This window comes from Meles meles, chromosome Y (genome assembly GCF_922984935.1).
Source record: "Meles meles chromosome Y, mMelMel3.1 paternal haplotype, whole genome shotgun sequence".
Taxonomy (NCBI): Eukaryota; Metazoa; Chordata; class Mammalia; order Carnivora; family Mustelidae; genus Meles; species Meles meles.
The window spans coordinates 9,575,199-9,592,381 of NC_060088.1; the positions used below are offsets into that span (position 1 = coordinate 9,575,199).

At 37.8% G+C, this 17,183-nt stretch overlaps 1 protein-coding gene across 1 annotated transcript in view; it reads left to right on the plus strand.

The window, feature by feature from the left end:
* Positions 1-17,183, plus strand: part of LOC123935861 (cullin-4B-like) — a 109,757-nt gene that overhangs the window by 18,474 nt on the left and 74,100 nt on the right. Inside the window, 1 exon segment of the mRNA XM_045996700.1 lies at positions 976-1,094. Within this exon segment, the coding sequence (XP_045852656.1) occupies positions 976-1,094 (119 nt within the window).

Here is a 17,183-nt window from a genome sequence, read left to right on the forward strand (position 1 = left end):
AAATAATCCAGGAACTTTAAAAGGCACTCAAACAGTTTTATAGAATTAGGTACTAATTTAGTTTTTGAACAAAGTTTTGAAGAAACCCCAAGGGGAAAAAAAAAGGTGGGTTTCTACTAAAAAAGGGGTGTCTGTTTATAGGATGAGTAGAGACTAAATCCAGAGAAGTCTTGAGTATGTGTGTATAATTGAAATAAACCAAAATTTCTTATCTTAAAAAAAGGGGGGTCTTATTTTCTTTAGCTTTATTTGGTTTAGTTTAGAAGACAGTTTAATCAATTTATCAGATTACTGTTTCATTTATGGAATAAATTTTGCAAAATTTATTGAAAATTTATTGAAAGTAGATTTTGCAAAATCTACTTTCAATTTGCATCATAAGGAATGTTAGAATTTTAAAATTAGAATTTAAGGGGCGCCTGGGTGGCTCGGTGGGTTGGGCCGCTGCCTTCGGCTCGGGTCGTGGTCTCGGGGTCCTGGGATCGAGTCCCACATCGGGCTCTCTGCTCAGCAGGGGGCCTGCTTCCCTCTCTCTCTCTCTCTGCCTGCCTCTCTGCCTACTTGTGATCTCTTTCTGTCAAATACATAAATAAAATCTTAAAAAAAAAAATTAGAATTTAAAAATTCTCATTTTTCCTGCACACTAGTCTCGATACTACAAACTTGTTTACTGTATTTTTTTTAATATATAACATATATTTGGGGGCAATAATTTGAAATATGCATTGGTTTACAAAGCTGCAGTTATGAGAATAAAAAAAAAACAAATAGTCCAGAGGCATAATTTTTTTTTCATTATCCATCTGATTATTGCTTAAAAGAAACTTACTGTTATTACTGTCATTTGTATGGTTTAGGAGTGTACTATTTTTAATAGAGTATCTTAATATAATAATCTCAAAATAATCATTTAACATATATTTGAGGTGTGGATATTTATATTGCTGACTTTGTCTTCATGTTTCTAATAATCAGGCTTATGCTATCTTCTTGATGAAAACAGGATTGAGGATTTGTCTCTACTTTATCAACTGTTTAGTAGGGTAGACTGCGGAGTTCAAGTTCTTCTCCAACACTGGATTGATTATATAAAGGTACTAAAGAAGATATAATTGAAAAATAATTTAGATTATCTATGGCTTGTTTTCCCACTCCAGTAATGTATTGTACTTTTACTCTAGAAATTTTTATCTTCTTATCTAAGAAATGTTTACTAACTTGAAATTCATAAAGTACTTATATTTTAAACTTTCTTAAAACTCCTTTTTCTCTGTTTATAAAGCCCCACCCTTCCCCAAATAATATTTGCTTTTTGAAGGGAAAGAATGGGGCATTATTTATTGGTATAATATTTTATTTTGCTTTCCTACCTTATATTTCTTTTACCACCTCACAGTTTTAGTCTTTTGTTTAATAACAAAATTATTAAAAGAGACTGTAAACATAAAATGTTTTGGGGAAGCCAAAGAGGGCAGCTTTCTTATCCTAAAGATCAAAGGGAGTCCTTCACCAGTGTTCTCAGCAGTTCAGTGTTTTTCAATGAATAATTAATAAAGTTTTGTTAAGTGGTGAATAACAAAAACATAAAATTTACTATGTTCACCATTTAAGTGTGCATATTTCTTAGTGGCATTTAGTATGTACATACAGACAGCATACATAGAGACAGATAGAAAGTAGCTTAGTAACTGCCAGAGGTTGGGATGGGAAGATTAAAGGAACAGCTGCTTAATGGGTGCTGGTTTCCACAACCATCACCATTTAGCTCTGGAGTATGTTCGTTATCTACTAGAAAACCCCAACACCCATTGTAAGTCACTCTCCTTATTTTCTTCCCAGATCCCCCGGCAACTACTCATCAATTTTCTGTCTATTCTGATTTGTCTGTTCTGGGTATTTCCTAGAAATTGGATCATACAATATGTGGGCTTTTTTCTAGATTCCTTTACTTAGGATGTTCATTATGTTTTGACACTCTTTCATTATTTATGATTTATGTTCTGTTGTGTATCTGCACCACATTGTGCTTGTCATTTTATAAGTGGACACATACTTGGATCATTCCCACCTTTTGGTTCCCAACTTTTTGGGGACAGGTACTGGGAATAGTTCTTCTTTTAAAAATTTAACTTAAATTCCAGGTAGTTAACATACAGTGTAATATTAGTTTCAGGTGTACACTTTAGCAATTGAGCACTTCCATACAACACCCAATTCTCCTCACAAGTACACTTCTTAATCCCCATCCACCTACCTTTCCTCTGGTTGCCATCTTGTTTTGTTACTCTAGATTTAAGAGTCTTTTTCCAGGTTTACCTCTCTCTCTCATTTTTGCCTTTTGCTCATTTGTTTCTTAAATCCCATATATGAGTGAAATCATATGGTATTTCATTTTCTCTGACTTGCAAATGCAAGATTACATGCTTTTTAATGGCTGAGTAATATTCCATTGTGTGTGTGTGTGTGTGTGCATGCATGTGTGTGTGTGTGTGTGTGTGTGTGTATGTGCGCCTGTGCGTATCACATCATCTTTTTCCTTTCAAAGTCAGTGGACATGTGGGCTATATGCATAGTTTGGCTATTGTAAACAATTTAAACAATGTAAACAAACATCAGAGTTCACGTATCATTCTGAATGAGTGTTTTTGTACTGTTTCGGTAAATACCTAGTAGTTCAGTTGCTGGGTTGTAGTGTAGCTCTATTTTTAACATCTAGAGGAACCTCTGTACTGTTTTCCAGAGTAGCTGCACCAATTTGCATTTCTACCAACAGTGGAAGAGGATTTCTCTCTCTCTGCATCTTTGTCAACATGTGTTGTTTCCTGGCTAGTTAATTCTAGCCAGTCTGATGAGTGTAATGTAGTCCCATTGTGGGGTTGATTTCTCATTTCCCTGTTGATGGGTGAGTTGAGTGTCTTTTCACGTGTCTGTTAGCCATCTGGGTATCTGGAAAAATATCTTCGTGTTTTTGCCCATTTTTAATTAGACTATTCATTTTTTTGGTGTGGAGTTTTAAGTTCTTTATATATTGTGGATACTAACTCTTTATCAGATATGTCATTTTCAGATATCTTCTCCCATTCCATAGGTTGCTTTTTAGTTTTGTTGATTGTTTCCTTTACTATGCAAAAGCTTTCTATTTTGATGAAGTTCCAGTAGTTTATTTTTACTTTTCTTACCTTGCCTCAGGAGACCTATCTAGAAGACAGTTGCTAAGAGCGCTGTCAAAGAAGTTACTGCCTGTGTTCTTTCCCGGGATCTTGATGGTTTCATGTCTCACATCTAGGTCGTTCATCCATTTTTATTATATTTTTGTTTATAGTGTATGAAAGTGGTCCAGTTCCATTCTTTTCCATGTTGCTGTCCAGTTTTCCCAACACCCATTTGCTGAAGACACTAATTCAATATTTCTTTCTTTGTTGAAGGTTAATTCACCATATAATTGTGAGTTCATTTCTGGGTTTTCTGTTCTGTTCCATTTAGATCTATGCCTCTATTTTTTGTGTCAGTACCACACTGTATTAATCATTACATCTTTGTAGTGTAGTCTGAAGTCCAGAACTATGGTGCCACCAGCTTTTCTTTTTCAAGCCTGCTTTGCCCATTTGGGTCTTTTGTGATTCCATACAAATTTAAGGTTTGTCCCAGCTCTTTGGAAAATGCTAGTAGTATTTTTATAGGGATTGCATTAAATGTATAGATTGTTTTGGGTATAATAGACATTTTAACAATATTTGCTCTTCCAGTCCATGAGCATGGAATTTTTTTTTTTTTCCATTTCATTGTGTCCTCTTCAATTTCAGTTTTTAGAGTACAGATCATTTTCCTCTTTGGTGAGATTATTCCTAGGTATCTTGCTGTTTTTGAGTGAAATTATAAATGGTGGTGCTTACCTTAATTTCTCTTTATGTTGCTTCACTATTCCAGATTTCTGTATGTCGATTTTGTATCCTGCAACCTTAGTGAATTTTGTATATCCTTTATAGCAGGTTTTTGGTGGAATCCTTCAGGTTTTGTAGCTAGAGTATTATGTCATCTGCAAAGAGTGAAAGTTTGACTTCTTCCTTGCTGATTTGCTTGTCTGTTATTTCTTTGTCTGTGTTATTGTTGTGGCTAGGACTTCCAGTACTGTGTTAAATTATAGTGATGAGAGTAGACATCCCTATCTTGTTGAAGAAAAACTATCAGTTTTTCCTCTTGAGAATATTAGCTGTGGGTTTTTCATAATTGACTTTTATTATGTTGAGGCATGTTCCCTCTAAAAACCTACTTTGCTTGGTGGTTTTTATCATGAATGGATGTTGTACTTTGTCAAATGCTTTTTCTGTGTCTAGTGAAGTGATCATATGGTTCTTATCCTTTTACTGATGTGGCGTTTCATGTTGATTGATGTGTGACATTGAACCACCCCTGCAGCTCAGGAATAAATCCCACTTAATCATGGTGAATGATTCTTTTAATGGGTTGTTGGGATTAAGTTTTCTAGTATTTTATTGAGAATTTTTGCATCCATGTTCATCAGGGATATTGACCTATACTTCTCTTTTTGAATGGAGTCTTTATCTGGTCATATAGAATGAATTTGGAAGTCTTCCTTCCTTTTCTATTTTTTGGAATAGTTTGAGAAAAATAGGTGTTAATTTTTCTTTAAGTTTTTGGTAAATATACATGTGAAGCCATGTGTTCTTGGATGTTTTCTTCTTGAAAAGATGTTTTGATTGCTCATTTAGTTTCTTTACTGGTTATCAGGCTGCTCAGGTTTTCAATTTTTTACTCTTTAAGTGTCAGTAGTTTATATGTCCTTTTCTTCCAGGTTGTCCAATGTGTTTTTCTAATAATTTCCTGTAATTGTTTGTATTTCTGTGGTTTTACATGTTATTTCTCTTCTCTCATTTGTGATTTTACTTATTTGGGTACTTTCTCTTTTCTTTTTGATAAACCTAGTTAGATGTTTATCAATTTTATTAATTTTTTCAGAGAACTAGCCTCTGGCTTCAACAGTTGAGGGTTTTTTTTCCCCTTTAATTAATTAATTTTCCATGTCATTGATTTCTGGTCTAATCTTTATTATTTCCTTCTCCTATCTTCTACTGGCTTTGGACTTCATTTGTTCTCCTTTTTCTAGGTGTTTTAGATGTAAGGTTAGGTTGTGTATTTGAGACTTTTTTTTGCTTCCTGAGGTAGGTTTGAATTGCTATATACTTCCCTTGTAAGACCCCCTTTGCTGCATCCCAATGGGTTCAGACTCCTATGTTTTATTTCGATGTACTTTTTATTTCTTTTTTGATTTCCTGGTTTACTGGTTGACCCATTCACTCTTTTTTTTTTTTTAAGGATATTTTTTAACTTCTGTATATTTGTGGTCCTTCCAGACTTTTTCTTTGGCCTCAAGTTCCATAGTATTGTGGTCAGAAAATATGTATCATATGATCTCACACTTTCTGTACTTATTGATCAGAATATCAGACCAGATATGTGATCTGTTGTAGAGAATGTCTCATGTGCACTTGAAAACAGTGAGTATTCTGTTGCTTGGGGTGGAGTGTTTTGAATATATTTATGAAGCCCATCTGGTCCAGTGTTCAAAGCCATCGTTTCTTGTTTGACTTTTTGCTTAGGTGATCTGTCAGTTGATGCAAGCAGAGTGTTAAAGTCCCTACTATTATTGTATTATTATCAATGAGTTCCTTTATATTTGTTATTAACCATTTTACATACTTGGGTGCTGTCATGTTGGGCTCATAAGTACTTACAATTGTTAGATATTCTTGTTGGATTGTCCCCTTTTATGATTATACAGTGCTTTTCTTTGTCTCTTGTTAACACTCTTTGTTTTAAAGTCTATTTTGTCTGACATAAGTATTGCTACTCCAGCTTTCCTTTGGCACCATTTGCATGATAGATATTTCTCTGTCCCCTCATTTTCAACTTGCAGATGCCATTAGGTCTAAAATGAGTCTTTGGTAGGCAGCATACAGATGGGTTTTATGTTTTATATCCATTCTGATAACTCTGTGTCTTTTGATTAGACCACTCAGAGCATTTGCATTCAAAGCAATTCTTGATATTCATGTATTTAGTGCCATTTATTTTTGTTGTTTCTGGGGATTTTCTGTGATCCTTTCTTGTCTTTGTCGCCCTCAGTCTCTTCTTTGTTCTCAAAGAATTCCCTTTAATATTTCTTGCAGGACTGATTTAGTGGTCATGATCTCCTTTCATTTTTGTTTGTCTGGGAAACTCTTTACTTCTCCTTTTCTACATGACAGGATTGCTGGATAGTGTGCTCTTGGCTGCAGATTTTTCCCTTTCAGCATGTTGACTATACAATGCCACTCTCTTCTGGCCTGCCAAGTTTCTGTGGATGGATCTTCTGCTAGACTTATGGTGGTATTTCCTTGAAAGTTAAGGAGGTTTGTCTTGCTGCTTTTAAGATTTTTTTTCTCTATCACTCTATTTTGTAGTTTTAATTACTGTATGTCTTGGTATTGACCGGCTTTTGTTGATTTCTGAAGGGAGTGCTCTGTGCCTCCTAGATCTCAATGTCTGTTTTCTCCCCGAGATTAGGGATGCTTTCAGCTATGACTTCCTCAAATAAATTTTCTGCCCCCCCCCCCTCCGCCCTTTCTCTCTCTCCTTCAAGGACTCTATGATGTGAATGTTACTACATTTGATGAAGTCACTGAGTTCTCTAAATCTATTCTTATGTTCCTTATTTTTTTCTCTCTTATTTACCTTCATTAATTTCCATAACTTTGTCTTCTAAATATCTGTTTCACTTAGATCTCTGGCTGTGATGTTACTCGTTCTTTCATGTGGGATAAATTCTTCCATCTTTGCATTTTGTCTGTGTTTCTGCCTTCTTCTCTGTGTTAGAAAAGCCATGTATGACTCTAACTCCTAATAGTAGTGTCCTGTATAGAAGAGGTCATCTATGGTTCAGGGCCTCATGCTTCAGGGAGTGTCTCTGCTGTGTGCTGTGTGCACTCGCTGCTGTGTTTTGAGTCATCTATTTCTCAGGCCACTTGTCTGTAGACATTCTTCTTGCCTGCTATGTGCAGTGTTTGTACCCTGGCCAGAATGTAGCAAGTTTTAACTAAGTGTGCTCTGGTCTGCTTGTGAAATGAGACCTGACACCATGTCTATCAGAATTGAGGCCCTGAAGAACTCTCTGTTTGGGAGACATGGTGTGGCAAGGAATTTGTGCTAGGCTTTTGTTGGGGGGGTAGATACACCAGGCTAGGACTGAGGCAGGCTTGACTGAGAGGGCTGGTCTTTTCAGAGTTCCTTGAAGTACAACTTCAATTAAGCAAGCTTAGGCAGCCAGTGTAGGCTTCTGGGCTACTTCCCATAGATGGCTCTGTGTATATCCTGAAGGGTGGAGTAGGAAAATGGTGCCAGTCAGTTCCTTTATTCCCGGGGAGGTGTCTGTGCCTCCTCAGGGACACACTCCAAGGAGAGCGAATAATCTGCTGTGTGCCCCAGCTGGCTTCTGATCTTGTTTCCATGCCATCTGTACCTTTGCTTGCTTCCTATTCAGGAGCAGGGCCGTGTCCTGAGGGCTCTATCCCAGCCTAGCCCACTGACCTTTAAATATCTAGCCTTTCTTTTGCTAAGCATAGTACCCTCTAGTTCCAATAAGTCAGTCAGAGAAAGACAATTATCATATGATTTCCTGGATACGAGGAAGTTGAGAGGCAATGTGGGGGGTTTAAGGGGTAGGAAAAGAATAAATGAAACAAGATGAGATAGGAAGGGAGACAAGCCATAAGAGACTCTTAATCTCACAAAACAAACCAAGGGTTGCCGGCGGAGGAGGGATAGGGAGAGGGTGGTGGGGTTATGGACATTGGGGAAGGTATGTGCTATGAAGTGTGTAACCTGGTTTTCACAGACCTGTAGCCCTGGAGCTAATAATACATTATATGTTAATAAGAAAGTAAAAAAATTAAAAAAATTTTTTTTAAAAATCTAGCCTTTAACCCCTTTTGATTTCAGTGGCTTTGGGGAAGTGTTCTCCTTTTGTGATCACCTATAGTTACCTTTCTCTCTCTCCCCCTTCTCAACTACCAGGGCTCCCTCCCCTCCATAGCACATGTGTTCATTTCTCCATCAAACCACATCTCTCTATTTCCCACCATCCATGTTTAGTGTGGCCTCTTCTTTCCCTTTAGTTGTGGAGTTTGTTATCTCAGTCCTCAGAATGATTTCTGGGGGATTTAGGATGATTTGATAATTACCTCGTTGTGTTCCTGTGACTGTGGGAATCTAGGGTACCCCTGGTCTGCTGCCATCCAAGATTGGAAGTAGTTCTGATACAAACTTTCATATATGCCATTGCTTGAGTAATTATTATTTTCAATATACATCCAGAAATGAAATTATTGTATCATATTCTAAGAAGTGGAATTGCTGTATTATATTGTAGTTGAGCAATCATTAGAGTATTTTCCACAGGGTTGTACCATATTTTTTAAAAGTCTTGGTTCTGTGTGACCTTTTCTTCTATTTGTTGAAAGAGTTCAGGAAGATTGGTATTCATTTTCCTGTAAATCTTTTTTAGGTTTGGCTGGTAAAACACATCTGGATCTGTGCTTTTCTTTGCTTGCAGGTTTTCCTTAACTTTTCTTTGCTTGTTATAATTCCATCTATATTGTTTATTTCTTTTTTCTAGTTTGGTATATTTTGAGCTTGTCAAAATGGGTCCTTATCCATCTAAATTATCTAATTTTTATTGTAAAATTGTTGACTGTTTTGACCAACATCTCTTCATTTCCTCCAACCCCAACCTCTGGATATCATATTCTATTTCTGTAAGCTCTGCTTTCTAGTTATGTTTTGCATATAGTTGATACCATAAAGTATTATTTTTTATATGTCTGGCTTATGTCCCTTAATAAAATGCTTTCCACACTCATCCATTTTTTTTTTCAAAAATGGTCCAAGGTTTTTTAAAGGTTGAATAATATTGAGTTCTCTCCCTATGTACAACATTTTCTTAATTAGTGGACAAGTAGGATGTTTTCATTTCTTGGCTACTATGAATAATGTTGCAGTAAACAGGGATACATATCTATTTTAGGGATAGTGATTTCATTTCCTTTGATACACACTCAGAAGTGGGATTCTTGGATCACATATTAAGGAAAGGATATATCTTCAACTTCCTTGATCAGTGTTTTAGAGTTTTCAATGTATACATATTTCACATCCTAGGTTAAATTTATTGAAAAGTATTTTATTGTTACTTATGTTAGTATAAAAGGCTATAAATTGTTTTCCTAATTGTTCCTTGACATAAGTCATTTTTAGACCACAGAAATGCAATAGATTATTGTATGTTGACTTTGTATCTTGTGATTTTTTTTTTATTCTTCTCACTTGATTTTTTTTTCAATTTTTATGTAAATTCTAGTTAGTTAATGTATAGTGTAATATGGTTTCAGGAGTAGAATATGTGCTTCATCATTTACATATAACACCCAATGCTTATCATAGCAAGCAATACCTATCTCCAGTTTAGCCCAGCCGGGTCCCACCCATGAACCCTCAGTGTGTTCTCTGTGGTTAAGAGTATATTAATGGTTTGCTTCCGCCTTTCTTTTTTTCCCATCCCATAGATTCATCTCTTTCTTAAATTCCACATGTGAGTGAAATCATTTGGTATTTGTCTTTCTCAGACCAAACTGATGTCACTTACCATAAAATACTCTAGCTCCATCCAAGTCCTGGCAATGGAAAGGTTTCATTCGATTTGATGGCTGAGTAATATTAAGTGTGTGTGTGTGTGTGTGTGTGTGTGTGTGTATAAATAGTAGCGCAATTGCTGAATCATAGGGTTTTTCTGTATTTAAACTTGAAGGAATATCCGTATTGTTTGTTATTCAGAGTGACTGCAACAGTTTGCATTATGGCAGTAAAACGGTTCCCCTGTCTTCACATACTCACCAACACCTGTTCTTCTTCTTTTTTTTTTTAATTATATTTTTTCAACATTCCAGAATTCATTACTTATGTACCACACCCAGTGCTCCATGCAATATGTGCCCTCCATAATACCCAACACAAGGCTCTCTCAACCCCCAACCCAGCTCCCCTCCAAAAACCTGTTTCTCAGAGTCCACAGTCTCTCATGGTTCTTCTCCCCTTATTTCCCCCAACTTACTTCTCCTCTCCTTCTTCCACTGTCCTCCGAATTATTCCTTATGCTTCACAAGTAAAACCATATGATAATTGACTCTCTCTGCTTGACTTATTTCACTCAGCATAATCTCCTCTAGTCCCCTCCATGTTGATAAAAAAGTTGGGTATTCATCCTTTCTGATGGAGGCATAATACTCCATCGTGTATATGGACCACATCTTCCTTTTTTTTTTTTTTTTCTTTTTTTTTTAATTTCTTTTCAGTGTTCCAGAATTCATTGTTTATGCACCACACCCAGTGCTCCATGCAATACGTGCCATTCTTAATACCCATCACCAGGCCCTCCCAGCTCCCCACTCCCCTCCCCTCCAAAACCCTCCATTGGTTTCTCAGAATCCACAGCCTTTCACGGTTTGTCTCCCCCTCTGATTTCCCCCAACTCACTTCTTCTCTTCATCTCCCAATGTCCTCCGTGCTATTCCTTAGGACCACATCTTCCTTATCCATTCATCCGTTGAAGGGCATCTTGGTTCTTTCAACAGTTTGGCGACTGTGGCCATTGCTGCTATAAACATTGGGGTACAGGATGGCCCTTCTTTTCACTACATCTATATCTTTGGGGTAAATACCCAGTAGTGCAATTGCAGGGTCATAAGGCAGCTCTATTTTTAATTTCTTAAGGAATCTCCACACTGTTTTCCAAAGTGGTTGCACCAACTTGAATTCCCACCAGCAGTATAAGAGAGTTCCCTTTCTCCACCTCCTGTCCAAACTTGTTGATTCCTGTCTTGTGAATTTTGGGCATTCTAACTGGTGTAAGGTGGTATCTCAATGTGGTTTTAATTTGAATCTCCCTGATGGCTAATGATGATGAACATTTTTCCATGTAGTCTCTTAGCCATTTGTACGTCTTCATTGGAGAAGTGTCTGTTCATGTCTTCTGCCCATTTTTTTGACTGGATTATCTGTATTTTGGTGGTTGAGTTTGAGGAGTTCTTTATAGACCTTTCATATCAGCCCTTGTCTGTACTGTCATTTGTGAATATCTTCTCCCATTCCTTGGGGTGCTTCTTTGTTTTGTTGACTGTTTCCTTTGCTATGCAGAAACTTTTGATCTTGATGAAGTCCCAAAAGTTCATTTTTGCTTTTGTTTCCTTGGCCTTTGGAGACATATCTTGAAAGATGTTGCTGTGGCCGATGTCGAAGATGTTACTGCCTATATTCTCCTCTAGGATTTTGATAGATTCCCATCTCACACTGATGTCTTTTATCCATTTCGAGTATATCTTTGTGTATGGTATAAGAGAATGGTCGAGTTTCATCCTTCTACACATAGCTGTCCAGTGTTTCCAGCACCATTTATTGAAGAGACTCTCTTTTTTCCACTGGATAATTTGCCCTGCTTTGTCAAAGATTAGTTGACCATAGAGTTGAGGGTCCATATCTGGGCACTCTACTCCACTGGTCTATGTGTCTGTTTTGGTGCGAGTACCATGCTGTCTGGGTGATCACAGCTTTGAGTAAAACTTGAAATCAAGCAACATGATGGCCCCAGTTTTGTTTTTCTTTTTCAACATTTCCTTAGCAATTCAGGATCTTTTCTGGTTCCATACAAATTTTAGGATTGTTTGTTCCCTGACTTTGAAAAAAGCCAGTGGAATTTTGATGGGGATGGCATTGAAAGTGTAGATTGCTCTGGGCAGTATAGACATTTTAACAATGTTTATTCTTCTGATCCCATCTCATCTCATCCCATGGGCATGGAAAGATTTTCCATCTTTTTTGTGTTGTCTTCAATTTCTTACATGAGTGTTCTGTAGTTCCTTGAGTACCTTTACCTTTACCTCTTTGGTTAGATTTGTTCCCAGGTATCTTATGGTTCTTGGTGCTATAGTAAATGGAATTGATTCTCTAATTTCCCTTTCCAATGTGTCGTTCAATGCTCTTGTTTCCTTATTAATTTTCTGCTTGGATAATCTATTACCGAGTGGCATGTCAAGATCCCCTATGATTAACATTCATATCAATATGACTGTATACTTTGATTAACAATTGGCTTATGTAGTTGGGTGTTCCCATATTGGGGGCATAAATATTTACAATTGTTGGATTTTTTTTGGTGGATAGCCCCTTTAAGAATGATGTAGTATCCTTCTATATCTCTAACTACAGTATTCAGCTTAAAATCTAATTTATCTGATATGAGAATCAGTACTGCAGCTTTCTTTTGAGGCCCATTGGTATGAAAGATGTTTCTCCGTCCCTTCACTTTCAATCTGGATGTATCTTTAGGTTCCAAATGCGTCTCTTGTAGATAGCATATGGATGGGTCCTGTTGTTTAATCCAGTCTGTAACCCTGTGCCGTTTTATAGATTCATTTCTATAAAATGCTTTCAGAGTGATTACTGAAGGATACGTTTTTATTTGACATCATGTTGCCTGTGAAGTCCTTGTTTCTATAGATTGTCTCTGTAAATTTCTGTTCTATGTCACTCTTGGATTCTTTCTTTTATAAAATCTCTCCCCCTTAATATTTCTTGTAGTGCTGGCTTGGTGGTCCCATCATCTTTTAAGCCTTCTGGTCTTGGAAGCTCTTTACCTCTCCATCCATTTTGAATGTCAGCCTTGCTGGATATAGTATTATATATATAGATGTTCTTCTCATTTGGTGCCCTGAATATGTTTTGCCAGCCCTTTCTGACTTGCCAGGTTTCTGTGGACAGGTCTGATGTTATTCTGATGGACCTTCCTCTATATGTAAGGAATCTCTTCCACCTGGATGCCCTTAGGACCTCCTATCTAAAATTATGATTCATGAATTTCACAATTAGTGTCTGGAGGTCTTTCTAGATTCATTGATCTAGGGGAGTGTCCTGTCTGCCTCTTGGACACAAACACTTGTTCCATTCCCTTGATTGGGGAAGTTTTTATGCAGAATTTGTTCAACTGTCTTCTTCTTCTAGTCTTCTCTCTTTCTCTGCCCCCTCAGGGATCCCAATAATTTGGACATTGGAAGGTTCATGGCATCATTTATTTCCCTAACTCTGTATTCATGGCTTCTATGCTGTTTGTTCCATGCCTCCTCCTGATCCTTCTTTTCTGTCAGTTTGTCTTATATATAGATCACTAATTTGATCTTCTGCCTTGGTTACCTTAGCTGTTACAGTATTTAGATTAGACTGGATCCCATTGATAGCATTTTTTAGACTCACTTCTCACTCATTTTAGTCTCCCTTCTGCCATTAGAGATTCTGTGTTGCCAGTGATGGTTTCTCCAACCTAACCATTGCCTGGGTTATTGTTATTTATTGAATTACCTTTCTGATATATTGTTTATGTCCATATCCAGTCGTTCTGTTTGAGAGGGCACAATCTGAATTTTTCCTCTGTTGGGTGTTCCTCCTCCTAGTCATTTTGGTGACAAGTGGTTGAGGGGATATATTGCTGAATATATCAACCATGAATCAGGCAAGCTGCACCCTGGAAAGTTTTGAAGCAATCGGAAGTCAGTACCAAAAAGAAAGGGAAAAGAGAAGAAGAGACTGATAGAGAGATTAAGAAAAAAGAGAAAACCCAGCCAAATGAGCCCCAAAAGTAGGATTTATAAAGTGCATAAACAAAAATGAACAAAAAGGCTGACAAAAGTAAAAGACAAAAAAAAAAAAAAAAAAACAACCAAAATGAACCCCCAAGTGTAGGACATATATAGAAGAAAAACAAATGCACAGATACTGACAGAAGAGTAAGATGGGAAGGTGGTTATAAACCTTTGATGTGGTCAAGGAAGGTTATTTTGGCTCTTTCTGGGTGTATTTTGTTATTTTTGTTAAAGGACTCAACGTTCCATAGATACAGAGAATTTTAAGCTAGTTTATATATAGGGATAGTGTTGAATAGGGAAAAAGGATTATATTGATGCTTATATCTGTCTATGTATTAATAAAAATATGAAAAGAAAAAAGACACAGAAACCCAGGTATATGTATAAAGTTATGTGATATGTTGTATTAAACATCTAGTTGTATGGTAAATAGGTTAAAAAAAAAAAAGCAGCATGATAATGAATATAAGAACAAAACAATAGAAAAAAAGAGTTCTATCTATGAAATATACAGGTTTTGGGGCAGTACCTGGGGTTTAATACATTGTTTTCCCCTGGTGCTGGGGTTTTACAGTTTTATGGGGATCCTCTGGTTATTGTGCTCTTGTTCTTTTGGTTTCTCCTCTGGACGAGGGACCTGCCTCATTGTTTTCCATCTTGCTTGGGCTAAATCATCCTGTCCCCGATTAAGGAGCTGCGCTTTGTGGAAACTGGTTTTCCAGGCTTTTGTTCTCTGGAGGTTTTGTCCTTTGGCAAAGGTTTTTCAGAGGGTTAGAGCCAGCCAAGTGAACTGACCCAGTCCTCTGCCCAGAGAGAGCCCTCAGTCTGCTCTGCTCTGGATGGTCGAGATCACACAGACTCTCCTCTGCGAACTCTGCTGAATGCTTCAACCTCCCACAGGCGGTGCACACCCCCAGCCACTGTCTCAGTGGTCGCCCAAGGCCCCTGCTTGTCTCTGCACCCCCGAGGCACTAAATCCGTGAGCGATATTGGCCCAGGGAGCCTGATTCTGGTGGCTGCCATTGCTGGGACTGCTGTCTGGAGTCCAGGCCCATGCCATGTGTGCTCACACGTGGCAGTGGTGGCAGCGGCAGCAGCGGTGGTGGCAGTAGCAGCAACGAGGTTGTGTAGGTGGAAGGTCCAGGAACCTCTGGCAGGAGGTTACACATGGGCTCTCTCAGGCGTGGACATGGGCATGCCTAGCCCAAATGGTGGTGCAAGTAGCAGAAAGCCGTGGGCTGAAGGACCATGGACTGGAGCCCCTGCCAGTCTCTCTCAGGCATGGATGGGCACAGCTGTGAATGTCCTGGAACCCTGGGCTTAAGGTCATAACTGTGGCCACCTGATTCCAAACCAGTTGTCCCTTAAGATCCTTTGTTCTGGGTTTTTTTTTTGGGGGGGGGGTGTTGTTCACTGTTTTGTTTTTGCTTTTTTTTCTTTTCTTTTAACCAGATCCAAGTTAATGCTGGTTCCCAAGCACAGGGCACTTTCGTATTGGGGTATTACTTTCCAGTGGGTCACTTCTGGTGGGTCCTTCCCCCTTCTGGTTATCCTCTGATAGCAGTCTGAGCACTCAGACTTTGCTTTACCTCTCCACTGATGATCTACTGCCCCCGTAAAGATACAGAAGTGTAAAATCTCACATCTCAGTCTGATGTTGTGGGTGTTCAGAGAGTTCTGGTTGATATTTAGCTCACTTCAGGGGACTGGTTGAAACAAGGTCTCCTTTTTCTCTGCCATATTGCCCCTCCTCCTCCATTTCTATTTTTTGAAACCGTCTTAGAAGAATAGGCATTGATTCTTTTTTAATAATTTGGTAGATTCCCCTGAGAAGCCATCTGGCCCTGCATTCTTTTTTGTTGGGAGATTTTTGATTCCTACTTCAATTTCCTTGTTATGGGTCTGTTTGGGTTTTCTATTTCTTCCTGTTTTGGTTTTAGGAATGCATCCATTTCTTCCAGATTGCCTGATTTGTTAGCATAGAGTTGTCATAATATTCTCTTATAATTGTGTTTCTTTGGTGTTGATTGAGATCGCTCCTCTTTCACTTCTAATTTTGTTTCTTTAAATTATTTCTCAATTCTTTTTGTTAAGTCTGGCTAGGGGGTCTATCAATCTTATGAATTGATAGTTTCATTGATCTGTTCTATCATACATTTCATTTTCATTTCATTGTTTTCTGCTGTCATCTTTATCATTCATCTTCTCCTGCTAGATTTAGGCTTTAGTTGGCTGTATTTTCCCCAGCTCCTTTAGGTGTAAGTTTAGCTTCTGTATTAAGACCTTTCTTGTTTCTTGAGAAAGGCTTGTGTTACTATAAACTTCCCTCTTAGGACTGCTTTTGCTGAATCTCAAGGGGTTTGATAAGTTGTTATCATTTTCATTTGTTTCTGTGAATTGGTTTAATTCTTCCCTTAATTTCCTGGTTGACTCATTTATTCTATAGTGGAATGATCTGCAGCCTCAGTATTTGAGTTTTTACCAGATTTCCCCTTGTGATTGTGTTGAGTTTTCTAGGGATTGTAGTCTGAAAATATGCAAGAAATATCCCAATCTTTTGGTACTGATTGAGATCGGAGATGTGACCTGTATATGATCTATACTGGAGACTGTTCCAAATGCATTCCAGAAGAATGTGTATTCTGTTGCTTTAGGATGGAATGTTCTGTATATATTTGTGAAGTCCATCTGGTCTGAAGTGTCAGATCCCTGTTTCAAACCCCTTGCTTCCTTCTTGATATTCTGCTTAGGTGCTCTGTCCATTACAGTAAGTGGGATGTTGAAGTCCCCTCTTATTATTGTATTATTATCAATGTGTTTCTTTAATTGGTTATTAATCAGTTTATATAATTGGCTGTTCCCATGTTAGGGATGTAAATATTTATATTTAGATCTTCGTATTGAATAGGACCTTTAATTGTGATATAGTGTTCTTCCTCATTTTATGTTACAGTCTTTGGTTTAAAATCTAATTTGTCTGACATGAATATGGCAGTCTAGATTTATTTTATGTCCATTTGCATGTATGATCCTCCAGCCCTTCATATTCAGTCTGGAGGCATTTTGGGGTTTAAAATGAGTCTCTCAGGATGCCGCGGTGGCTCAGTTGGTTAAACCGCTGCCTTCAGCTCAGCTTATGATCCTAGGGTCCTGGGATCGACTCCCACATCGGGCTCCTTGCTCAGCAGGGAGCCCGTTTCTCTCTCTGCCTCTGCCTGTGCCTGCCGCTCTGCCTGCTTGTGTTCTCCCTCCCTCTCTCTCTCTACCAAATAAATAAATAAATAAAATCTTAAAAAAAAATAAAATGAGTCTTTCAAAGACAGTATATTGATGGGTCTTGCTTGTTTATCCTATCGGATTTGATTTGCACATTTAGCTCATTTACATTTAGGCTAACTATTGAATGATATGTTTTTGATGTCTTTCTATTACGTTTAAATT